Raw genomic sequence first — 27179 nt, 5'->3', positions numbered from 1 at the left:
AGCACAGGCCCGAGGGTTGGTTATTCTTATTAAATAAATGCCCAAGTGTGGTATTTTTGTCTCATTTTGTTTAGTTAAGTTCTCCACACTTACTTTTAGGAGTTGTGTGAAAATCGGATGATGCTTTACAACAACAACAATTATTTCTATAGCACATCTTCATACAAAAAGTAGTTCAAAGTGCTTTACATAATGAAGAATAGAAAAATAAAAGACACGGTAAGAAAATAAAATAAGTCAACATTAATTAACAAAGAATAAGAGTAAGGTCCAATGGCCAGGGGGGACAGAAAAAACAAAAAAAAACCCCAGACGGCTGGAGAAAAAAATAAAATCTGTAGGGATTCCAGACCATGAGACCACCCAGGCCCCAGTCTGGGCTTTAAGTCACATCATACAGGAATATGGAAAGTTCTGAAGGGTTCACTGACTTTCAAGCAGCGCTGTATCTGGTCAGGTATGTTAAGGGGTGATGGACACCCACTCCCAGTATACGTTCTGGCACTTCCATCAGATGATGCTTAGGCTAACTATTTGTTTTGCCTCAGTCCACTTTATGGAAGTGTGAGCCTTTACGCTGGCTGCCAGCCGTTCTCATTTTCCTGGACATGTCGTCGTTTTTAACGCACCATGGACTGTCTGGGAGGAATTTATAAAATTCTGAAAATGTTCGCAATTCTGGCTCCTAAAATTTTGAAAATCTCCATATTATTGGTAAAAATTTAAAGCTGTACACCAATCAGCATTTGGGGAAGTAATGCGCACACTTTTTTCTCAGAATCTTCTTATCCATTCCGGTAGTAAACAATGCAGATATTGACGAGAATAGTCCATGTCTGTCCAACTTGGCTTTTTCACTTCATCTTTTGAGTTCGTCATAAATGTTGCTCCTTTCCTTCATTATTTGTAATCCTAATTTGCGAAACAAAGTGAATTGATTCAAAATCGAAATTACAAGTTCACGTTTTCTAGTCTTCTTTCAGCAGCCTGGTTACACAAGAAATTTCACACATCCAGGTACAGTCCATCGTATTTAAGTGCGAGTAAGTACTGCTTTGCAATATTTGAATATTGTTCCAAAGTGGATTTATAATTGTAAATGAATGAGTCAACTATTAAAGTTTCAGTTAATTAAAAAGAATCACACATTAATCCTGCCATATAAATGCCATTTTGCCATAAAGAAAGTGGAAGTTCACAAACTACTTGAACAACAAATATCCTTTGTCAAAGACAAACAACAAAGCAGCCACCAAAAGGTTTGAAGCAGCCACCCGTCTATTGTTTCTGGCTGCAAAATGGATAGTTTTGATGTACAGACGTGTACAGGTTAGAGTCCAAAGCACAACTGATTTGATAGCACAGAGATGGCGGCGTTAAGGGAGAGTGTCATCGGTGGGTCCGGAACCGGAAGTGATGTCATCAGGGCCAGGCGGGATTTCCTGTAACTGGTCTACAGAGAAGTGAGAGAGAGAGAGAGAGAGCCAATGCAGTCCGCCACCCCCTGGTCTGGCGTGGAATTACATTCATTCAGTGCCTCCCATGCACATGTGTGTGACACCTTGTTTTATCAACTTGTATCGGATTTATTAAGAAAAAGGGCTCCAGTGGAAAAATGTAAAAGAATGTAGATAAATGCAAATAAACTAAATTGAAAAGAGTAAAAATATTTTTATTTCCCTAGAAGTGAATTTACCATGTGTATCATTTTTGACAGAATTACGACAGTTAAGCTATCCCAATGAGAATGGAAGGAATGAAGTCTGCTAATTTAAGAGGCTTGACATATTCACAATATTTAATGGCTTATTAGTTTGCCTGCGACTGTGGCCATCATATCATAATCCTTGTGATAAACTGCGACTAAAGATTTATATAATTTTAAAAAACCGTAGGACAGTATAAAGGCATATTACGGCATCACAGGGAAAGGCGTCATCCAAAGTCCTAATTTTCCGACCCAAAGTCCTCATTTCCAGAGAAAGAGAGTTGGCAGCCCTACCAGAGCCCAACTTGCTTTAAAAATAGAAGATTATGAAGAACAATAATTTCATGCTTTTTCTTTGCAGACCAAATGTTTGTGGATCACACTACAATGCCTACTGCTGTCCAGGATGGAAAACCCTGTCAGGTGGAAACCAGTGCATCGTCCGTGAGTACAGTTTGATTGTTGTGCCATTTGGTGTTGATGTTTTAGTCAAAGGTGTTCCAGTCCGAGGGGATGATATGCAGTTAGCTGGCCACAATATCCTGTATCTAAATATCAGAGTATAATAGTTTTAAAATCAAATATTAAAGCATTACCTCCCAAGTATTCTGACCCTTTGCTGTGGAACTCCAGATTGTGCTCAGGTTATCCACAAAGCCCTGCTAGCTGCACTTCAGCACATGACGTCTAATCACCAATCACAACAGTTCTGTTTAAAATACCTGAGATCTGACCAATCAGAGGTCCTACGTTTGTGAACTCCGCCCATCCTAGATCAGTTATAATGTCTGAAAAGTGTTCACGTCCACTCAATTGGCATGTCGGTTTCTGGGAAATGCCCTGTCTGATTTTGGGGACTAATGATATCTTCTTTTTTTTTTGGTGGATTGCTAATTGTGTGTTTTCTTTAAGAAAGAGCTCATTGTGTGCACCTAACAGATGTTCTTGTGTCACTGCAGCAATTTGCCGAAGCTCCTGTGGTGATGGCTTCTGCTCCCGACCCAACATGTGTACTTGCACCAATGGCCAGCTAGCACCCTCCTGTGGATCAAAGTCAGGTAAGCAAACCATGATGACGCCTCAAGAGTTTATTAGTAATATTAAGTAAAACCCCATTGTCTTTGGTTGTACCTTGAAATGGCAAGGGATATGAGGAGGCTCACTTTTGTTCCTTGTTTCCACAAGATGAAGCCATGTTTTACATTAGAAGGTCTTAGTGGGTTTCAGCACAAGGCAAGAAGCAACAGTCAAATCGGACGACTTTATTGTCGTGCCATCCACACTCAGTGTTGCAGCATACAGTAGCACAAAATAATATTCTCAAGGACCGTGGTGCAACAGATAGAACATTTGTAATTTAACACAGGACCAGTTCAAACCAAGTATAAAATTATGCAATACTATAGTTTATTTTGCTAAACGTTACTCTGCTATTTAACATAACACAGGACCTTTGCAAGACAAGTAGAAATGATACTATATTATACTCCACTAAACTCTGTTCTGCTCCACTATATGACATGTCACAGGACCAGTGCAAGATAAGTAAAAAGTTATCCTATCCTATCTTATCCTGTGTTGTGTCGTGTCTTGTCCTGTCCTGTCCTGTCCTGTGCTATATAACAAAGCACAGGACTTCTGCAAGGCGACAAAAAATTCTACTCTACTCTATAACATATCACAGGACAAGTAAAAAAATTATATTGTACTATACTTTACCAAATTATACTCTACTGTACTTTACTGTATAACATAACATAGGAACAGCACAAGACAAATAATAAATTATACTATAATGTACTCCAGTATATTGCACTAAACTCTACTCCACTCCATAATATAACATGGAGCCAGTGCACGACAAGTAAAATACTATACTATACTATACTATACTATACTATAATATACTATACTATACTATACAGGACTAGCGCAAGACAAAAAAAAATGATAATATGCTACACTATAGTCCACAAATTTATATTCCACTCCATCATTCTATGCTATGCTGTTCTATACTATACTGTATAACATAACAGGGGAGCCGCACAAGACAAATAATAAATTATACTATAGTGTACTCCAACATATTCCACTAAACTCTACTCCACTCCATAATATAACATGGAGCCAGTGCACAAGTAAAAAACTGTACTGTACTGTACTATACTATACTATACTATACTATACTATACTATACTATACTATACTATACTATACAGGACTAGTGCAAGACAAGGAAAAAATGATAATATGCCACACTATAGTCCACAAATTTATATTCCACTCCATCATTCTATGCTATGCTATACTATACTATACTGTATAACATAACAGAGGAACAGCAGAAGACAAATAATAAATTATACTATAGTGTACTCCAACATATTACACTAAACTCTACTCTACTCTATAACATATCATGGAGCCAGGGCACGAAAAGTAAAAAACGATACGATACGATACGATACGATACTATACTATACTATACTATACTATACTACACAGGCCTAGTGCAAGACAAGAAAAAAATGATAATAAGCTACACTATAGTCCACAAATTTATATTCCATTCCATCATTCTATGCTATACTATACTATACTGTGCAACATAACACAGGACTATTGCTAGAGAAAAAAATACTCTACTATATACTATACTACACTATGCTGTATATGTAACATAACACAGTGGCATTGAAAAGACAAGTTAAAAAAATGATTGTATACTCCACTCTACTCCAGCCACTGCACTACACTATACCATACCATGCTAAACTATATTATGCTATGCTATATAAAATAACAGAGGACTAGTGCAAGACAAGAAAAAATAGAGTATACTACACTTTATTCTACTTTGCTATACTATGCTGTACTGTACTGCATTATGCTAAACTCGGAGGTAGGTAGATAAATAATAAGTAACTGGACTAGTAAATAGCCGTGTTATCCCAGTATCTCACCCAGATTCTTCTTAAAGGTTGTCAGGGTTTCTGCTTCACCTCCATGTTTCAGAAGTTTCTTTCAGAGTCCCACAACTCTTTGCGTAAAGAAGAGCTGCCTGGCTGCAGTCCTAATTGCACTTCCCCTTAATATCCACTGATGTCCTTGAGTATGTGATTTGTTGTTAAGGTAAAAGTTAAATGCCTTTGAGGATTTTAAATACGTGGATGAGGTCCCCACTCAGTCTCCTCTGCTCGAGACTAAACAGGTTGAACTCTCTGAGTCTGTCCCTGTAGGTCATGTCCTCCGGTCCCATGATGCACTGGGTTGCTCTCCTCTGCCCAGCTTCTTGTGCTGCTATGTCTTTCTTGTAGTGTGTTGACCAGAACTGCACACAGGACTCCAGATGGGGTCTCAGCAGTGCTTCATATAGTGTGAGCGTAACGGCCCTTGACTCAAATTCAACACTATTTACAATATAAGCCCACATTTTATGTGCCTTAATTTCTTCGACTCACTGCTTAGGAGTTGAAACTGTTAAAGGCGGAGGACGCCTGCCTGTGTCTCCCCCGTCAGCACACATCCACCTGAACTCGGACGCAATCATTAAAATGTCTACTAGTACACAATGGCACTGCTTTATTGTTTATATTATATGAAGGGTTAGGGTGAAGGTTATTTAATAAGTTTGTATTTAAATTTGGAACTTTTTAAGAGTTATTTGAAGATTGTACTGTATGGACTTTTTTGACTAGGAATGAGAGCAAAGCAGGCAGAGATCCTTCATCTACAGTACTTGTACACTTCATCTCAAGACACTTTAAAACGTTTGTTTGTGGTGATTTCTTAGGTTAAAGTTCAACAGAGTGTAATTGCAGACCGCAGTGCCTATGAGGTCAGTCATGTAACACCCCAACATCACGAAACGCCCTCAACGTCCGTCACGTAACGCCAGTAGGGTTAACATTAGGGCGCCGTTACACACGGTTAAGGTTAGGGTTGTGGGAGGGTCATCTGACTCAAAGGGTGTTTCGTGACTGACATTGTGGGCATCACCTGACCTGTGTTATCGGTATTGCAGGCTGCAGTTAGACCCTTCTCTTAAAATTTACTTTTACTTGAGCGACTTTTCAGAGAGGTGACTCTACTTTTACTCAAGTATGGCTGCTGGGTACTTTATAGAGCACAGGATTTGAACCCAGGACACTGGACCAGTGTGGGGGCAGCAGTAATGACCATATGTGACAAAAACCAATAGACGCATTAGTAAACGAGGCTTTACTGCATATAGCGAAAAACAGCAAGGTGTAGAAGTGGGGGTCCGTCATATTACAAGGTAATGAAATCCTACAGAGTCGCCCCTCACTTAGACCTTCCTGCAGTGCACAGTGTCACCTTATTCAAAGAGACAGATGACGGCACAAAGCGAGAGCCGTGGAAATCACGCTGACCTCATCCAGGAGTCTGCCAGCATGAGGTGATGAAGAAGTTGAAAATGCGTCTTTCACTCGTCTTTCACTCGTCTCTCTCTCTTTTTTAAGGGCACAGATTGCATCGCTGCGCTGTTCGTGTAGGATGTGAAATTAGCTTTTGGCAAGGGTCACCCTAATTGAAATCAGTTTATGGTTTGAAGTTCCTACCCTGCTTGAACGATGATATCATTTCCTGCCCCTTGCCTAATCCTCCTGTTTTTGTTAAACTGAGCGAACAAAAAAAAAAAAAAGAAAATGTCCCGGGCAGTGCGAGTTGAGGAGACTCTTGTGCCGACGTCCGTTATGGCCTAAGGTTGGCACTTTGGGTACTGGAGTAGCCAACTGGTGTCGTATCTGAAACATTTAATAGAAGATTCATTACTACAATAAGTCACTGAAAAAATCAACATAAAGAGTTGGTGCCTGAAACATTGCAACCATTTGCCCTATTAGACCCTTGCTTATCCAGCCTCGTACTGTTCACATCAGTTAGGTGGGCTTACTTTTCAATTTGTCTTTTTAAATCCTTTTTAGGGTCACAGCAGCTGGAGCAAGGCAGGGGATCATCCCTGGCCGGGGTCACATTCAGTACCCCAGAGCCACCTTAGACGTGGCACAGTGGTTAGGGGTCGCGTCTCTGTGGAGTTTGCACATTCTCACTGTGTCTGTGTGGGTTTCTCCATTTCTATTACTTTAATTAGAAAATGTACATTTCCTCTGTGCAGGTGTGGATGTGTAATGGACGGGCATCTTGTCCAGGGTGGTTTCCTGCCTTGTACTGAGTTACCCAGAATTGAAACAAAGAGGTATGAGAATGCTATGTTGTGTCAGTTAGTGGTGTCATCAAGAATGGCCTACTGAAAACTCTCCAGAGCGAGACACCATGGGAGGACCCAACCTGCTCAACAGACCTGAAATCACACATTCACTTTGAGTACAGGGAAGCATGGTGGCGCAGTGGGTAGCGCTGCTGCCCTTCAGTTAGGAGACCTGGGTTCGCTTCCCGGGTGGAGTTTGCATGTTCTCCCCGTGTCTGCTCCGGTTTCCTCCCACAGTCCAGACATGCAGGTTAGGTGCATTGCCGATTTTAAATTGTCCTTGGTGTGTGTGTGTGTGGGTGCCTTGCGGTGGGCTGGCACCCTGCCTGGGATTTGTTTCCTGCCTTGCGCCCTGTGTTAGCTGGGATTGGCCCCAGCAGACCCCTGTGACCCTGTAGTTAGGATATAGCGGGTTGGAAAATGACTGACTTTCAGTACAGTGGTGCCAAGGTGACAGGAAATGGACTGGCAAGTTCTGGGCAGATGAATCATTCACCACTGCAAGAAGCCAAGAGGTCCGTGCGGTTGGTCAAAACCAGACAACAATTTTAGTGTTTCTTCAATTGTCTTCCTATGTTTTAGGCACACATGCGCTCACTTAAAAGTGAAAGTCAATTTTAATCCTAAACTCCAAAGTGATCACTTGATGCCCACCTAAATCAATTACAATTTACTGCAATGTTCAGCAATGATTTACAGGTGAAATAAATCGTTTTGAAATCGGATGAATCTTTTTGCCCTGTATATACTAAAATAAATTTGACACAGACTGTAACCAAGAGGGCGGCACGGTGGCGCAGTGGTAGCACTGCTGCCTTGCAGGAAGGAGACTTGGGTTCATTTCCCGGGTCCTCTCTCCATGGAGTTTGCATGTTCTCTCTGGGTGCTCCGGTTTCCTCCCACAGTCCAAAGACAGGCAGGTTAGGTGCATTTTGACAATCCTAAATTGCCCTGCCCGGGGATTTATTCCTGCCTTGCGTGCCCTGTGCTGGCTGGGATTGGCTCCAGCAGACCCCTGTGACCCTGTGTTATAGTATATAGCGGGTTGGGAAATGACTGACTGACTATCAGGGCATGATCAGAGTCTGCGTTTTCACCCATCATGGGGTTGAAACAGGCAGGTGCCCACCAGTATGGAGTACCACCACGTCTGATTTTCTCGTTGCGTACCAGAACTGTTTGTTGTATACCAGCTTGCATCACACTTATATCTATTTGGATATGGGTTTTGAAACTGCACGAAGACTAACCACAAAGAACACCCCTCGAAACTGCAATGGTAACCCATAGTCCCACTTTCTTCAGTCAACCGTGAGGCACTCAATGCTGTTACTCCACACAGACTTAAACAAAAGGCTACCGGCAATTGTGAACGTCTACTTCAGGTACTGCAGCTTCGAGCCACCACCTTCAGGGACCTTTGGAAGGAACGATGACAAACTTCCATCAGCATGTGTCATATTTCACTTGTGGACACAACAACTGGACTGGCTTTATTGAAAACTTAAAAGGCTTCCACTGTAAACCTGTGGTACAATTGGGCAGATCTGATCACATCTCACTCCATCTGCAAGCCTGTTATTAGATGGCAACAGCTCTCTTATTAGCCAGGTCAGAGGATCTTGTGTGCGTTTGGCGGGATGCTGTTTGTTGTAATATTTATATTTTTCTTGATCTGGAGCCACCGTAAAGTATTAAATTTCAAATCAAGAATTTATCTATTGTGGACCGTAGGGGGAGCTCCAGCTCCCCAAACACCCAACACAAGCAGTTTCAGGACACAAGTTCAAAGCACAGAGAGGTTTTACTTGTGGCAAACTCTTCCCTATAAGTGTTTCCTACCACAGCCACAAGTACAATAAACCACAATAGCACAATAAATCACCCTTTGTCTTCTTTCTCTCAGACACTCACTGCCTCCTCCACTACTCCTCGCAAGCTTTGTCCACTTCCACCTGACTCTGACTCCCTGATGCGAGGTTGGCAGTTCCTTTTATTCTACAGTAGTTGTCCCATAAGTGCTTGTGATCTTCCACATATGGGGTCTGTCAGCACTTCTGAGTGAGGCGGAGACCCCATAACATAGGGACTCCCTAGTCCTGCAGCTCCCCCATGGGACCCAACAGGGTTGTCCTCCAGGACTACAATACCCAGCATCCCCTGTGGGCACCCATGTGCACCTTATCTATCTATCTATCTATCTATCTATCTATCTATCTATCTATCTATCTATCTATCTATCTATCTATCTATCTATCTATCTATCTATCTATCTATCTATCTATCTATCTATCTATCTATCTATCTATCTATCTATTGTGCCTTTCACATCTATCTATCTATAAATCTCCCAGAGTTCAGGCAATGGGTCACAAATCCGCCACACCAAAATTAGAAACCGATCAATTATCATAGTAGGCACTTGGGTGTTGGATGACAAATGAATACATAATGGGATAATATTTAGCACTAGCATTTCTTTAGTGTGGGTAATTCATTCATTGAAGTCTTCTTCTACTTCCTCTTCATCTTTTCTCACTTCTATTTTGGGTTGATATGCTTGATCAACCTTCTCCAAACAACTCGGTCCTGCCCTACATGCCTGTCAAGCCCTTTTCCTTTATCTATAAAACTGGTTGTTTGCACAGCTTGGCTTTTCTTACCTGTAGAGCGTAACTTCTTACTTGGATTAGGTCTGAAAGGTGTCTACCAAAAACTATTGTATTGTGGCAGATGAAGTTTAATGGAAGTAAATATAAAGTATTACACGTAGGAAGTAAAAATGCGAGGTTTGAATACACAATGGGAGGACTGAAAATCGAAAGTACAAAGATATAGGAGATGTAGTGGACTCGCCACTATCAACTGCCAGACGGTGTTCAGAAGCCATTAAGAAGGCAAACAGAATGTTAGGTTATATAGCGCCTTGATGTGTGGAGTAAAAGACCAAGGAGGTTCTGCTCAGGCTTTTAGAAGGCTGGCATCTTTCAACATCTGCAATAAGATGCTGCAGATGTTCTATCAGACGGTTGTGGCGAGCGCCCTCTTATATTCGGTGGCGTGCTGGGGAGGCAGCATAAAGAAGAGGGACGCTTCACGCCTGGACACACTGGTGAGGAAGGCAGGCTCTATTGTAGGCACGGAGCTGGACAGTTTGACATCCGTGGCAGAGCAACGGGCACTGAGCAGACTCCTGTCAATCATGGAGAATCCACTGCATCCACTGAACAGGATCATCTCCAGACAGAGGAGCAGCTTCAGAGACAGACTGTTGTCACCATCCTGCTCCACTGACAGACTGAGGAGATCAGTATGCTGCTGCTGGAGTCTGTCAATTCCCCCGGGGATTAGTAACATTATACAAAGTTATTGTGTGTTATACCTGCATTGTTATCACTCTTTAATTTAATATTGCTTTTATCAGTATGCTGTCTATCTGTCTATCTGTATGGAATTTCCCCTTGGGATTAGTAAAGTATCTATCTATCTATCTGTCTGTCTGTCATATAGTGCTTTAAACGTCTATCTGTATCTACTTTATATTTTAAATACCATTCATATTTGTCGCCATAATTCTGTTTTTGTATCCGGTGCCCTCCTTCATTTTTCTGCTAACAGATTGCTGCCCATTTTTTCTCTTTCTCTGTCTCTATTTCTCAGTTTGAGCTCAATAGCCCCTGGTACGCCTGAACGTTTCTCTGTTTTCATTCCAACAGCTTATATGCTTCTTCTGCTCTATGCTGATTTGGTTATCTCATCTGTTCATTTTCTGGATCAACATTTTCTGAGTCTTTCATCACAGCATCAAGTGTAAGGCAGTAACCTGCCTGGGATGGGATGCCCGTCCATCACTGGGCACACTCCCTTCTGGGTCACTTCAAATTTGATATTTTACCTAGTGTTTAGGGAGGTAACCTAAAGTACACTGAGATAAAGCTATACAAACACAGGTAGATGATGCCAATCCCAAGTGGACTGGGTCACGAGTCGACACCTTTATTACTGTTCCTGGCTTCTGCCCACAGTCTGGCTGAGATGCTGCCCTTAGTTGTAAAGCTTGTGTTAGTTTGCATTTGAACGTGGCAGAGATCTAAAAGCAGACACTGGCCCAAAGAAGACTATAAATGTGCTCAGCTCCACCCCTTCTGTACCCAGAGGTCTCTTACCATTGGTTGGCATAATTCCAGCCATCCTTTTCTGATTGGCCTTCTGCCTGATTGCAGAATTTGTCTGTCTATCTATCTGAAGACTAACAGATTTTACAAATTCAACATGAAAAGGAAGGCCACATAAAAAGGCAGTCGCATAACTAAAGCCAGTGCCTCAGACAGAATATTATCAGATCTTCTAACTGTGGCGTGCGGCTGGGGGTGGTACCCAGCCAGGACACCCAGGAGGACCGGAGGAGGGCTTGCACCTCCTGCAGACCACGATGGGTGACTGCCCTGGTTGTGTTGGGGACCACGGGTAGAGGGCTTGGAAGCCCAACCCTTTAGGAGCCTGTGGCCACCGCCAGGGGGCGCCCCGGTGCCTGAAGAACCCTGGACCTCAGCACTTCCGCCACACCAGGAAGTGCTGGGGGGAAGAAGGCTGGGGACACCTAGACGGCTTCCGGGTGCGCAGCCGGCACTTCTGCCACACAGGGGTGTGTACACGGAGGAGTGCCGGGAAGCAGCTGGAGCCCATTCGGGCTGGTATTAAAGGGGCCGCCTCCCTTCAGTCAAGAGCAAGAGTCGGGTGGAAGAGGACGGAGCTGAGAGAACGGAGTGGAGGCAGCCAGAAAGAAGGCACTGGAGACTGTGAGGCCTGGACTTTGGGGGATCGGTGCTGGAGGCACTAGGTCATATACTTTACTGTAAATATTAGACTGTAAATAAACGTGTGTGGTGAACCAACATGTCTGCCTGTCTGTGTCCGGGCTGTACCCCACATAATATATAAGGTGAATGTGCCATTGACTGGTCTGTAAATTTCTACCTCCATCAGATTTTGCACAGATTCTCTGTTAGTGTCGGGGGAGACCGTAGGCTTTGTGTCCTCCAGAAAATGTGCCCCTTTGAGGAAGTTCTTTTATTTAGTGCACTTTATTCAGGAAGTGCTGCAGGAGGCGATTTTAGGACTTGCCACAGGTATGTAAAGTTGCTTTGCACTGACCTTCCAATTTGGTGCCCACATTTTCCCCTCCGGTGACCATGCTTGCACTTTATTTCACCCTGGGGCAGCGCTGGGCATCCCCCTATTGAATGCATGATTATAGAGAAAGGGACCAGGGCAGAATTCTAGGTGACTTAAAAATGTATACAGAGAACAAACACGGGAGTGTGGGAAAATATGACAGCATTCACATCAAACAAAAAACAGCACAAAACACAAATATAATCCTAACAACAAAGGCAATTGTCTTTGAAGTTTTTTTGGAAAAATTGATGTGGCTTAACATGCGTTGCTTTTCCTTTCTGATAATAGTTTGGACAGCATCTGTTATGAATTTATTTCATTTTATTTCCAAGAGGCAGAGATGCAAACAAGCCAAATGGACGAGACAAGACAATAGCCAGTCGTCGCGAGGATCTGAACACAGAGAAACGAGTAACCAGGAAACCAAAATAAAACCCCAAGCCAAACTGGTATCCAAAACACAACGTCTTGCAAACAGATTGAATGATCAAAGCCAGAAATTTAATATCCAAAATTCAAATTCCCAACATGTCAGACATATCCAAGATCATGTAACATAACATTTCCTCTTGTGTTTTAAATTTGGTGAAACGCACTGCCATCTTTTAGAGAGGCAGCACGGTGATGTCACAGGTCATATGATCTGTCAGGGTCATGTGACTAGCAGTGATGCGTAAACCCTGCTAAAGTTGCTTTGCCTCAAGTTTACCAAATTCGGAAACATTTTGTTGAACTCACAGATTGGGGTGTCGAGCGCAGGTATGTGGCCATTATACCAAACCGTAGTGGTGAAGAAGGAGCTGAGCCAGAAGATGAAGTTCTTTATTTACCGGTCAATCTACATCCCTACCCTCACCTGTGGTTAAGAATTTTGGGTAATGGCTGAAAGGATGAGATCACAGGTACAAGAGGCCAAAAGGGGTAGCTGGGCTCTCCCTTAGAGATGGGGTGAGAAGTGCAGACATCCAGGACAGGCTTGGAGTAGAGCTGCTGACCCTCCGCAGTGAGAGGAGCCCATTGTGGTGGTTCAGGCATCTGATACGGATGCTTCCCAGTTGTCTCCCTGTGAAGGTTTTACGGGAGAAACCTCCTGGGAGGAGACCTTAGGGAAGACCCAGGCCTTTCTAGATGGTTTATATCTCCTAGAAGGTTTGGGAATGCTTTGGGGGGTCCCACAGTATGAGTTGACAAGTGTGGCTGGGGAAAAGGAATGCGTGGGCTTCACTGCTTAGACTGTTTTCCTCTGTGCCCCGGCTTTGTATAATCGGTGGAAAGTGAATAAATGAAAATCGGTCAAAAAAATGAGTGGAGAATCGAGACCAGAAGTTATAGTTACTCGTTTAGCCAAAGGGTTATCATCTGTCAAAACAGGATAATTAAAGCGGCTGGACTTTATACTGTTGCTTATTTGACATCACCAACGAGTGCATCCCAAGAATTCCGAGATGGGTTTCCATGGCAACAGTCGGCAGAATGCTTGCTGCCTGAGGTGAAAACAAAAATTCGACTTGGTCATGAGGCAAGAAAAAATCACCAAAACCCAGCACAGTATCAGCTTCTCTGTAGTTCAAAATCCCATAATAGATCTGTAACCATTTGAAATTATCGCTTGAACGAACACAAAATTTCTAAACATCAGAGATCATAATAATGTAAGTTTTGACAGCATGTTGTCAGGACCGACGACTGTTTTATTTCTTTTCACTTTTTTTGTCTCATTATCGTCATTTTAGTTTTATTCTTTTTGTAATGTTACATCGGCCGCGTCACCATTTTGCAACGACTTTTCCTTGCAAGTTGCACCGTTTTCTACATTATTTCCTTGGACATAGCCACATTGTGGAAAGGATCAGGGTTCGATGCCCGTCAAGTCATTGTGTCATCATTCTCAAAAATAAGGGTGTGCGTTTCTCAGTGTCAAAGCTTTGGATCAAAGAAAAAGAAATACTTCAGTGATGAGGTGTTACAAATTTTAACCATCAGACTCTGAGGTCTGTACACAGTGAAAAGAGCGCAATATGAAAATAAATTGAATTACATTGAATCATATACCAGAGCAGAAGGCTAAAAATCATTAAAAACACCCAAAAACATCATATTTAAAGCATAAAACGATGTGCTGCAACAATTGAGAGTCTTTTATAGTCCTCTCAGGTAACTGCGGCCCTAATAACTGCAGCACCTGTGTGGTTTTTTTTTTACTTCCTAAACTTGAACACCCACCCCTGTAGATTCTGAACACTTTCTGGGGGATGAATAAATCCCTAAAATTAAAATTAGATAAGACAAAACTAATGGATCAGTGGGCATGTGTGTTATATTTAAAATTTTTCTTTTTTTTACTTTTTTTCAGTTGCCAGGGTAACCTTTCCCATCACTTTTGGAGCTTGGCTCTGGGGTTCATCACATGCTGGCAGTCGGGTGGGTGGTGGGTTTAACTCTTTTAGGGCTAATGTTTTCTGTTTCTTTTTCCCAGGGTTGAATATTTTTCCAAAAACTAACTTTTTAAAAAAAAACAGAACACAAAGCAGTTGTTTAACATATCAAATCAGCAAGAAATATTTACTTTTGACAAATGTTACTGTCTTGCATGTTGTATGAGCCGACATGCTATATGATTTCACATACATATCACATACATGTTACACAGCAAAGCAAAGTCTGATCTCGCTCACTGCATGCATTGCCACGTTGCACTGCTTATAATACATGTTGCACTGGAGTTTCCTTTTCAATTGTCTGTTGCTGCACTTTCTCACATGTATTGTTAGCGTGTACTGTAGAGAGACAAGTCACCCGTTTGGTATTGTGCCATGCCACTACCACCATGTTTTCCGCCTGCATGAAAACCGTATTGTCGCCTCTTTTCATCTTCAGCCTGTCTGGCTTCAACTGTGAAGGCAGGCCTGTGTCTCCTGTTCACCCTGTAGCAGTCAGGTGCCGCTAAGATTCACACTGTCAATATGACGGTGATTTATTTATTTTTGTAGAGGAGATCCCAGGGACGCCCCCAGCCTTGGAACGACCCGCGCACACTCAAAAACAGAGACAAAATAAAGCACACTGGGAACTAATGACAATTAAGAATATAATGAAATTAAATGATATAAATGAAAACAATAATACCACCCCTGTACCCTGTGAACGGGACCCGGGCACAGACAGGCAGACATGTTGTTTTTCCACCACCACACGTTTATTTACAATATAAGTCAAAAATCAGTGCACACACAAACCCCACAAAGTCCTGGCCACACAATGCCGCCTTCTCCGGGCCGCCTCCACACTCTCTTCTGCTTCGTCCTGCTTCCACCCGACTCCAGCCTCGACTGAAGGGAGGCGGCCCCTTTTATCCACACCCGGATGTGCTCCCTGGCAATCACCCGCCGACACGCCCCAGTGTGGCGGAAGTGCCGGCTGTACTCCTGGAAGCACTCTGGGTGTCCCTGCTTCTCTCCCCCAGGCACTTCCTGGTGTGGCGGAAGTGGCAAGGTCCAGGGCTCCAAAGGCATCGGGGCGCCCCCTGGCAGTGACCACAGGCCCCTACAGGGTTGGGCTTCCAAGCCCTTTACCCGTGGCCCCTAACGCAATCAGGGTGGTCGCCCCCTCATGGTCTGGAGGAGGCGCAAGTCCTCCTCCGGTCCTCCTGGGCATCCCGGCTGAGTACCACCCCCAGCCGTCCGCCACAACCCCTACGGTGATAATACATTAAACATATAAACACAAACAACTCCACACAGCAAAGTCCATGGAATAACACACCGGATGTAATGATAGATGACGCAAGTGGAGTTTTTTTTTGTTTTTCCTGTCGACCCTGGCCATCGGACCTTACTCTTATTCTATGTTAATTAATGTTGACTTATGTTTATCTTTTATTGTGTCTTCTATTTCTCTATTCATTTTGTAAAGCACTTTGAGCTACATTTTTTTTGTATGAATATGTGCTATATAAAATAAAATGTTGAAGTAAGTCCAGGGATCTGTATGTTGAAAGAGCATGAAAAAACAGTCCTACCGGTAGCCACTGTAAGGGTGAAGATAGATGGATAGTTCAGGAGCGCTCCTTTTCTTGCAGGGAAGCCAATGAATCCATAATCAATCCTCAGGACACAGGTAGACAGAAGACAATCCAGGACACAAAACTAATTACGGTTTAAACAGAAGGAAGTCACGCAGGTAAACGGAACCAAAATACAACAACAAAACACACCCTCTTTTCCTTTGGCCACCTGCCCTCCTTTTAAACTACTTTGACCACCACAGCCCCTGCAGGGACTGCTGGGAGATGCAGTTCTCACTAATAGTAGCACTGCTACAACCCTCACTGTGCCACGAGCTCCAATTCCCCTGCTCTGTAGCTCCATGAACAATTCTGGTCATGTATAAAAATGGTCCATGTACACAACATGTCCCAAATGTTCATAGCCCAGAAGCAGCTCCAGCACAGCCTGACTTGTCAAGGGACAGCTCTCTCTTTGAAAGGAATACTTTCCTGTATATGTAATTACTTTCAAGCAGAAACCAGTGTTTGCTCCTGCCAGTACAAAATCCTTTATGCCATACTTTGTGGGCTTGTCAGACATATACTGGCGGAAAAAAGGATTTTATCTTAGATTCATCCACAGACAAATCACGGCCAGGATGATAAAATTGTTTATATGTTGGTTCCACAATGTCAAGCAGGGGCTGAACTTATCGCCTGGCTCACCCCTTGGGATTTGCTTCTGGTTATCACAGAAGCAGGATCAGGTACCTATCATGTACCTATCATCACACGGCATAACCTATCCAAAGCTACCAGGGGACAAAGCACATTTGGAAGTTATATCGCCAGTCCAGTCCCATCTCTATTTGTAAGGCCACAAAGCCCTTCATCTCGTCTTTTGTTGTAGGTTTCCTCTTTGAAAAACGAGAATGCGGTACAAGCGTAGCCCGCGATTCAAAAAATTGCTCAGCATACCTGTTTGTCTCATCTGACAGTAGCTTAAAGGCAGCCTCAGGAAAGAACAGCCTGAAGTAGTCCAGCGGGCTGGTAATCCGTCATGTCCAACAGCGAGCCATGGCGTCTTGTGAAGTCCGGTAGCCAGTTTGGCTCCCACGGATCAATCTCTGGGTATTCCTGCCACACGAACCCTACCGTAGGTGCGTTGGCTGCGCGAATGCACTCAGCTGGGGTGGCATTGGTTGGGCTCCAATCAGCTGATGCCAGTTCTTCAATCTATTGCACAATCTCCTGATCACTCTCAGCAAAATCAGATTCCGAAAAATCAGAGTCGGACTCAACGATAATGCACAAAACATCGCCTGCTCAGTATTTTCTTTTCAGCACTCGCTTGCCTTTGTTTACATTTGTTTTCATTTCATAACTCACGCACACGCAAGGATTAGATGCAGAGTCAATGAGTCTAACAGTCCTCCAAGCACAGAGGGAATGCCTGTGACGTAACAGTGAGTTTTGTCGCCCTCTAGCCCTGGATGGCGACTTCTGTCGACATGCTCCCTAAAAGAGTTAAATGGCTGCCCACTTCACCGTGTCTTTGTCTGAGCTGAGGATTAAAAATATAAAAAAACCTATCGTGTATAGTTCTTGGTTTCTGACTTGATCTCTTGGATTCCTGTGTGCTGATATCTCTGCAAAAGGACAAAGATCCAAGTCTTTAGAGTCCTGGTGCTTCCTGCTTTGCTATATGGTTGTGAGACATGGACGCTATCCAGTGACCTGAGATGAAGACTGGACTCCTTCGGTGCTGTGTCTCTTTGGAGAGTCCTTGGTCACCGCTGGTTTGACTTTGTGTTGCTCACGGAGTCCCGAATGAGGCACATTACCTGCAGTGTGAGGGAGCGTCAGTTACGGCACTGTGGCCATGTGGCACGATTACCCAAGGGTGATCCGACTTACAGGATTCTTATTGTTCAGGACCTGAGTGGCTAGACCAGGCCAAAGGGATGCCCACCTAACACCTGGCTGTAGCAGATAGTTGGTCATTTCCAGAGGGTGGGACTGGACTGTGTGTTTGCCCGGGGGGGGGGTCACCAACCAGGTTCTCGAGCTGTTTCGTAAGTATGATGGGGGCAGCAACGCGCTGTACCAGTGCATGCTCCTCGACCCGGCCTGACCTGTTCCTGTCCTTATGACCTCGATTTTCATCTTCATCTTTGGTTTTGTTGTTTTGGCACTTAAGTATCATTTACCTTCATTTTGTCAGCACGTTACGAGAGTCCCCATCTTTCGTAACATGGCGGACTCTTATGATGTGTTGCGTTCTCTTGCCTGATGTCAAGTGAGTACCCCAGTTTGATGCCCTGTGAGGTCTGTAATGCCCCGTGGGTCTCCATTTAGTCTGATCAGATAAGAGTCTTGCTTTTCACAGTTCATAAAGGTGGGCAGGGACCCCTCCACTGAGACCCACTCTAGGCACGTTGAACCCTGATCCATACAGAGTACACACAATGACCAAGCCACCTCTGTCTCTTTTAACCTCCGGTGTTTAACGCCAATAAATGTGCCAGAATGGGACACGTCCAGTCGAGTGACACCTGTCATTTTCTTATTTTTTTTTTTTCCAGTTCAACACTGCAATATCAGGTGCATGAATGGAGGCTCCTGTGCCGAAGACCAGTGCTTGTGCCAGAAGGGGTACATTGGACAACACTGCGGCCAGCGTAAGTGAAGCCCTTCTCCAGTGTCATTGCCTTTTGCGGTCTCCCCATCTCTGTTCATTTCACTTAACATGGTTGAGCAATAAGAGCAAATTTTATTTCGTAGGCAAAGTGTGCCAGTGTGAAAACCTCCATGCCCTGTAGTTCCATCACTCCAATTAAAAAGATGTCTTGAGCCAAATGTGGGAATTCTGATGTGGGTCTGACCTGCACAATGCCCGGTATACCTCACAAGCACTAATTGGAAATGTTCACATCTAATATTCCCATTATCTGATAGTCCCAAAGAGCTCCAGATGCCCATGAGTCTGGAAATGGGCACACAGATTGCTGGAGCTCCACCCACACAACAATAAATCAAGAGATGCCATCCTGCCCATATCAGTGTGAAATCATCCAGTGAGTCACAAAGAAGGCCAGAAGAACATTGAGGGATCTCCAGGAACCTCCCACCTTGAAGAAAGTCAGCAATCACTACACCTCCTCAAGACACTGAGATGTTGTAATGGAGAACAGCATAATGGAGACCATCACATGGTGAGAAAAACTGCCATTGCTCGTGCAAAGTTGAAAGAAATGTAAGTGGAAGAGCCTTAGGGCTCCTTGAGGTGCAGTTTGGCCAGAAGAGTCGTCAAAGGGGTCTTTTGGTCTCAATGAATCTACTGTGCTTGATGAACATAAAGCAACACACTCTACACCTGGAGCCTCAATCTAGAAGTCAAGAACGCTTTGCTACCTCAGAACCTGGAAGACCATCCATCTTTAGGGGCAGAGGACACACACTTAGGTTACGCAGAACACAATCCTCAAAATATAAGCAGGTCTAAAACATTAGAGCAAGAGACAATGAAATAAAGAGTTAAGAATGGCAGAGTCAAAGTTGAGAGCTGAGTCCCAGTGAAATGCTATTGATGAGTGAAGACCCTCACAGGGTGGAATGGGACGACCTCCTCCACAGTGACGCAGGAGACAGGCTGAAGGACAGCTGGAGGAAGAGCACGGGAGCAGCGAGCACCTGAGCCTGAGGTGGCAGTGACTTTACACACATGTGACACTGAATGACTTGAAATATGAAATCAATTAAAGAAGGGTCACAGTTTAGTGTCACTTGCCCACTCCGCTTCTCTTTATCTCTTATTGGGATTTGGATGAAGATCTTACAACATTTAAAGCTGAAAACTAAGATACTTGTTGAAAAGTTATATAGTGCCTTTATCTATCTATCTATCTATCTATCTATCTATCTATCTATCTATCTATCTATCTATCTATCTATCTATCTATCTATCTATCGTGAATAACGCGCTATATAGAGCCTGACCTGACACAGATTGACATGGAGGCATGTGTAAAATAGAATAGAATATTTATTTTTTCTTCACCTGTGGGGTACGTCTTCCCTGTACACAGTCCCAAACACACAACAGTTACTAAGCACTTTCTCTTCCTCCTCCCTGGCAACCTCTTCCTCTACCTCCCATTTATGGCTTCTCGAGTGGTGGCTGCTGGCCCCTTTTATAGTTTGCCCAGGTGCTTGATTGCTGTATTCCGGCTGCACTTATGGGTGTGGTGCATACGTTGCCCACAGGGGCTTAGGAGTTCCAGCTGCAGCACCCCCTGGCGATGCCTGTGGGACCCGACAGGGCTGCGACAACTCCAGTCCTGCGTGAACCCAAGGCACCCTCTCCAACCCAGGGGAGCGGCCATCTAGCATCCAGGGGGAGGTATTGCACTGCCCAGCTGCTCCCCTGGAGATACAGTGCAGGGACATCCTGGCTGGGCATGAACCCTGGCCATCTATCTATCTATCTATCTATCTATCTATCTATCTATCTATCTATCTATCTATCTATCTATCTATCTATCTATCTATCTATCTATCTATCTATCTATCTATCTATCTATCTATCTATCTATCTTTCATATAGTGCTTTAAACATCTACTTTATACTTACAATACTTACTACAATACTTTATATTTTAAATACCATTCATATTTGTCACCATAATTCTGTTTTTGTATCCTGTGCCCTCCTTCATGTTTCTACTAACAGATTGCTGCCCATTCTTTCTCTTTCTCTGTCTCTATTTCTCAGTTTGAGCTCAATAGCCCCTGGTACGCCTGAACGTTTCTCTGTTTTCTTTCCAACAGCTTATATGCTTCTTCTGCTCTATGCTGATTTTGTTATCTCATCTGTTCATTTTCTGGATCAACATTTTCTGAGTCTTTCCTCACAGCATCAGTGTAAGGCAGTAACCAGCCGAGGATGGGACGCCCGTCCATCACTGGGCACACTCACTTCTTCTGGGTCATTTGACATTTTACCTAGCGTTTAGTTGCTCTGTATTTGTGAAGTAACCTAAAGTGCACTGACGTAAAGCTACACAAACACAGGTAGATGATGCCAATCCCATGTAGACTGGGCTACGAGTTGACGCGTTTATTTCTGTTCCTGGCTTCTGTTGACTGTGTGGATGAGATGCTGCCCCTAGTGGTAAAGCTTATTTTAGTTTGAATTTGAATGTGGCAGATGTGGCCCAAAGAAGAATATAAATGTGCTCAACTCCACCACTTCTGTACCCAGAGGTCTCTTGCCATTGGTTGGCATAATTCCAGCCATGTTCTTCTGGTTGGAGTTGTGATCCTCCAGTCAGGCACTGAAGGGTCGCTTCCTACATTTTGTTTTTATCACCTTGTTTTTGTTTTGGGAACTTTGCATTATTTTGAAGGACTGTTCCTTGGCCAGTTTGTAAACTGAATATATGTTTGTAAACTTTAGCTGCAATTTCATTTGGTGCCACGATTTATTCTATTTATTACTCTTCAGGTGATAGGAAAACAGCCCAACCGTGATGAGTGTCTTTGCTGGCCTCGTGTGACGGCCGGCTGTCCTTACTGCACCTGTGACGCTTCTCCGCCATGGGAACTACGACTTCAAAGGCAAAGCTAACTTTCTGTTTTTCTTTTTCCCTTTTCTTCTAGCCGTCTGTGAAAATGGATGTTCGAACGGAGGAAGATGCGTGGCTCCAAACCGCTGTGCTTGTACCTACGGATTTACTGGGACACAGTGTGAGAGAGGTAAGGGTTCAATGGAAATTGAACATTGAAGGAGTGAGAAGAGCCTCTGTGTGTGTGTCTGTTACTCACCGATCAGTCAACCAATCAAACAAAAACTAACCAAACGACCAGTCGCACACTCAATACAAGTCAATACACCAGTCATCCAATCAATGAGCCAATTGATTAGTTAATCAATAACCACATAATTTCCTTTTGCAAAGAACTTGGAGTCCCAAAATATATAATTCCTAAAACACTTCCTAAAATGCCCACTAAAGGGGGATATCACGATCCAACCCCAGCAAACGCAGAGTCTTTATTAATAAAAAAGAGTGAAGCTTCATGGGAGCCCAAAACACTTAGCGTCAGTTTAGATTTGCCAGTTACGACTCGCATCTCTGGAGATGTGGGAGGAAATTTGAAGAAAACAAAGGAGACCTCATTCAAGACCCCAGAGATCATATTCGAACCCCAAACTCTGGACCTGAGAAGAAGCAGAGCTGACCATTTCAGTCTGCAGTCCCATGTAGGTGCGACTCTTTTGTTAGAATGCCACATAAGATCTGCCGTGTGTGATGTTCCAGCTTCCCATTGTGTCAATGTGCATTTGCAATGTGTGTTCTTTTAAAGAAACACAAACGATTCTGTTGATTTTCTACTGAATATTCTGGAAAACAATTCAGGGCTAGTTCTGTATTTTGAGGGGAAATCAATGGGGGCTAAGCTGTTGTATTGAGTTCATTCCTCACTGCTGTATCTGTATGTAGACACCGAGGACCGGTGGGAGTTGAGATGTCGGGGATTGGAATTAAAAATCAGAGGTGACAAAAGTCATAGAAATCTATCATGGACAGTCGTGATTCTGTTTTGCTGATCACACTTTTCTAAGAAGTTCAGATCTGTGTCACATATGAATGAAAAAGTGTGAATTGAGCTGCCTGTACCACAAAGAGCAATCCAAGTAAACGAGACCCAATACAGGTAATCAAAGAATGGTCAAAAATGGAGCAATAAGGTCAAAAATCTAAAGAAGCACCCAAGCACAGAACTAAACTAAGAAGCTCTCACCAAACTCCCAAGTGCATTTGAAATGAACCACCAGGAACTGTGGGAGAGCGTCAGGCATTATAGGCAGAGGGCAGGAAGTGGTGGTGATTGGCAGGTGGCCCCGCCTCTTGGGGATCCACCCACAACATGCATGGAAGGAACATCACCGAGGCAACAACACATAAAACCAACTAATAGCAAATAAACATCTCATTCAGGATTCCGTCTTACCTTGAACCCGGTACTGCAGGAATGAGCTCCACCCCCAACCCTGAACTGGTTTAAGCAGGTTATATTGGTCCGGTATGAGAAAATGATGGGGTGTGTGTGTGTGTAAGTGAATCCTGATGGGATCGCACCTGGTTTAGAGTTGGCGTCTCACCCAGAGCTACAGGGTTAGGTTTATCGACACACACAATTCCCCAACAGGACTCGACAATTTTGACAATTATATGTTAGCCAAGTGTGACTGGACGTGACTGGGTGTGAGTTTGACGGAGCCCCAGTGGACTGACAACAAATCCAGGGTGGGCTCCTGCCTGTTACTGTAGTCAATCCTGACCTGGATTAAGCCAGTTTTATCAGTCCACCGTGAACACATATTGGTGTGTGTGTATAAATACGTCCTGATGGGCAGGTGCCAAGTCTAGTGGTGGCTCCTTAATTGTACCCATTGCTAGTGGGGCAGGCTTAACCCCTATAACTGCAAACTGAATTAAGGCGGTTTGAGATCCGGTTACGTTAGCCAGGTATGAATGAAGGTGGGGTGGATATGGGTGAGGCCATCATCCCATCCAGGGTTGGGACAGGCTTAATCTCCCTGTGATCCTATTAAACGTACTCATCCACAGCACCATACTGCTCCTGGCGGACTGTGCCAGTCTGTACCACACACAGCACACCTGGTGCCCACCATGGTAATGGTCAGGGTAGTCAGTAGTGTTTCAGATAGCCACTGATTTCCTCTGGACTGCAGTCGCACTGCTCTGTGTGTTTTATTTGATGGCCTTAAGCGTTTATATACATAGCAGCATTCATTTTTCATTTAGGCTAAATCCATCTTTTCTGTGTTTTTTTTTTTTTCAAATGTAGACCCTCGGATTGAAAGTGGCGTAAATTAAATTATATTGTGTGGAAAATATGACTAAAGCAAATATCCCCAGCGACTGAGTCAGGCCAAGCCCTTTATGACAAAATATATGAAATTGTTTTTTTTTTTTCTACTTTATAAATACAGCTTGGAATTTAAACTTTTTTTTTTCTTTCTTTTTCAAAAACATCCAGAAGGAAAGATTTATATTAATTTAGACGCCGTCCTCGAGCTTTGCTTGGGTAGCAGAAAACAATGATGTTGAGTGAGATGAAGCAGCAGAGGACGTTTGTTATATTCAAGAGCCTGGGGCTGCCCCGCCCAGATGGGGTGTGGCCATAACATGGAGGGGCGTGGCCACCACCCACTATAGATAGGCAGGCTTAGTGCTTTAAAAAAAAAAAGGCTGAGATCAAAATGAGGAAGACAAAGAGCATCAACAACGACCAAAAACAAGCTGAGCATTAAACTTACTGTTTGAGCCAATTATTATTATTATTATTTTTAATCCAAGATTTTGGATGAAAGGATTAGAGTTGAAGTGATTTTAATAGGATCACGGTGATGACATCTAGCGATGGGTGACTTTCGACTGATTTGTTCTTTTTGAATGACTTTGTTAAGTGAATTGTGCAAATCGGTTTGTGAGCACAAACGTAACAATTCAGTAGATCTCAACAGGAGTGCTAAAGCACACACATGTTACCGTCAGACTTTTTCATTTAGACGTTGTGGAGGACGGGCAGGGCCCTTACCCGGCCAGGACAACCTGACTATGGGAGGACTGGGAGACAGAGTATTTACAGGACAGTTTCTCCCCCAGACCAACAGAGGGCAGCCGCTTTGGTTTCCAGCAGGGCAACAGGTCATGAGCATAGAAGCTCAACCCTGTTGTGGCCCCTGTATGTATGTGTGTGTGTAAATATATATATATATATATATATATATATATATATATTGTGGAACTGGACCTGGACACAGACAGGTGGACAATGGTTTCACACCCAACACACTCATTTTATTTACAATATTTACATAAAAGTTCAGTGCACAAACCCAGTGCCTCCAGCACCGATCCCCCAAAGTGCAGGCCTCTCTTCACAGTGCCTTCCTTCTGGCCGCCTCCACTCCTCTCTCCGAGCTCTGTCCTCTTCCACCCGACTCTTGCTAATGAATGGAGGGAGGTGGCCCCTTTTATCCCAACCCGGATGGGCTCCAGCTGCTTCCCAGCAATACCCTGCGGACACACCCCCGTGTGGCGGAAGTGCCAGCTGCGCACCCGGAAGCCCTCCGGGTGTCCCCAGTCTTCTTCCCCCCAGCACTTCCTGGTGTGTTGGAAGTGCTGAGGTCCAGGGTTCTTCAGGCACCGGGGCGGCGCCTGGCGGTGGCCCCGGGCCCCTACAGGGTTGGGCTTCCATGCCCTCTACCCGTGGCCCCCAACATAACCAGGGTGGTCGCCCCCTTGTGGTCTGGAGGAGGCACAAGCCCTCCTCTGGTCCTCCTGTGTGTCCCGTCTGGGCTCCACCCCCTGCCGCATGCCACTATATATATATATATATATATATATATATATATATATATATATATATATATATATATATATATATATATATATACACAGTGGAACCTCGGTTTGTGAGATTAATTCGTTCCGGAAACATGCTCACAATTCAAAGCACTCGTATCTCAAAGCAAATTTCTCCATAAGAAATAATGGAAATTCAGATGATTTGTTCCACAACCCAAAACTATTCATATAAAAATGATTAATACAAAATACAAAGTAAAAATAGATCAAACAAATTAACCTGCGCTTTACCTTTGAAAAGAATCATGGCTGGTGTGAGTGAGTTTCTAAACTCTTGTGGGATTCCACCCAACGGGACGACACGCAGAAGAGCGTCCCGAAGCAACCGCAGGCTCCCCGCGCCGTAGCAGTTTGCCGTAAAAGCGAATCCGAGCTGATCGCAGACATGCTATAAGCGCCTGCCGTTGCTGGGTGATACAAGGAACATTATAAATGCGCAGGGCACATTGGCCACTAACCTGCCTGACTGCCGTGTCTGTGTATAGGAGAGCAGCAGATCCCGCTACAATAAATAACCGTGCTGTTCCTGTTTCACGCCGAATAAAGATGGTGTCACTAAAGTACTGAGACTCGGCTTCGTGTTTTGGTGCACAAGACAGAGACTCACATATCACAGCACACACACACGTGGTCACCATGCTATAGTAAACAGTATACGCTCTTACGGATGTTGATTATATAAGTGGGGCACACTGACTGAGGCCGAGAATGGGAGACAATTACCCACAATCCCACAGCGAGGGAGAGAGAAGAACCATCAGCTCAGCTGCGATCACGTGTACCTCGATTGAATGATGCAAGTTTGGCCGTATTATGTTAGGGATGGGTATAACAATAGCCCAAAAAATTCAACAATAAATAGTGTAACACAACCTCAAGAATGTGACAAATGCTTGTTTTAGCAGAACACGTCAAGGAGGTGCCTCTCTAGATTTTGGGAAAAAGTGTTAACCATTTTGCAAAGGCGTTTTCACCATTTAGAAAAGATCTTGAAATATCATCAAAAACCTATGCAGTTATCACCGCAATTCTCCATTACAATTGCCCAGACCATGGAACATCAGTTACATAGTTGTAGTTACATACCCTGATGTTTTTATTTTATTTTATTACATTTTGAAAGTACAAATACAATGTAACTATGTAAGTACACTTGTTTTTGGATCAGTGATAAATTGTTACATTGTAATTATATAAACTGTGGAATAACAATGACAACTGAGTAATTAACTATAACGTTATTTTGTATTACACAGTAAGTACGGAGTAATAACTCAGTTACACTGTACTAATACAGGTAATTACATAGTCGTTACAGTGTAATTATGGACACTTAATGTAAAGTGTTACCGAAATTCCTGTAGTTTTTTGCGGATGAAATATTACCAAAAAAAAGGTGATGGTGTCGGGCAGTGCTGCCCCCTAGTGGCCAGGACTGCCTGCTGACCAGTCTGCACCTCTGACTTCCACTATGACTATTAAAGAGCAAGGGGGGCTCCGACTCTAGAAACCTCTGAACAATTGGACCGTATGTGCAAATCAGCTTCAGATCGCCTCCAATATGGCCACGTTGTTTTATTTACCCCATTAAAAGTTTTCTGGTGGGTC

General features: G+C 43.6%; 1 protein-coding gene across 1 annotated transcript in view; it reads left to right on the top strand.

The window, feature by feature from the left end:
- Window positions 1–27179, top strand: part of fbn1 (fibrillin 1) — a 260794-nt gene that overhangs the window by 26839 nt on the left and 206776 nt on the right. Inside the window, exons 3-6 of the mRNA XM_039771381.1 lie at window positions 2070–2152; window positions 2668–2766; window positions 18693–18788; window positions 21769–21864. Coding sequence (XP_039627315.1) covers window positions 2070–2152; window positions 2668–2766; window positions 18693–18788; window positions 21769–21864 — 374 coding nt within the window. The remainder of the gene's footprint in view (window positions 1–2069; window positions 2153–2667; window positions 2767–18692; window positions 18789–21768; window positions 21865–27179) is intronic.

This window comes from Polypterus senegalus, chromosome 12 (assembly GCF_016835505.1).
Source record: "Polypterus senegalus isolate Bchr_013 chromosome 12, ASM1683550v1, whole genome shotgun sequence".
NCBI lineage: Eukaryota > Metazoa > Chordata > Cladistia > Polypteriformes > Polypteridae > Polypterus > Polypterus senegalus.
Note: the sequence above shows the minus strand (reverse complement) of the source record. Positions and strands in the feature narration are given on the sequence as shown.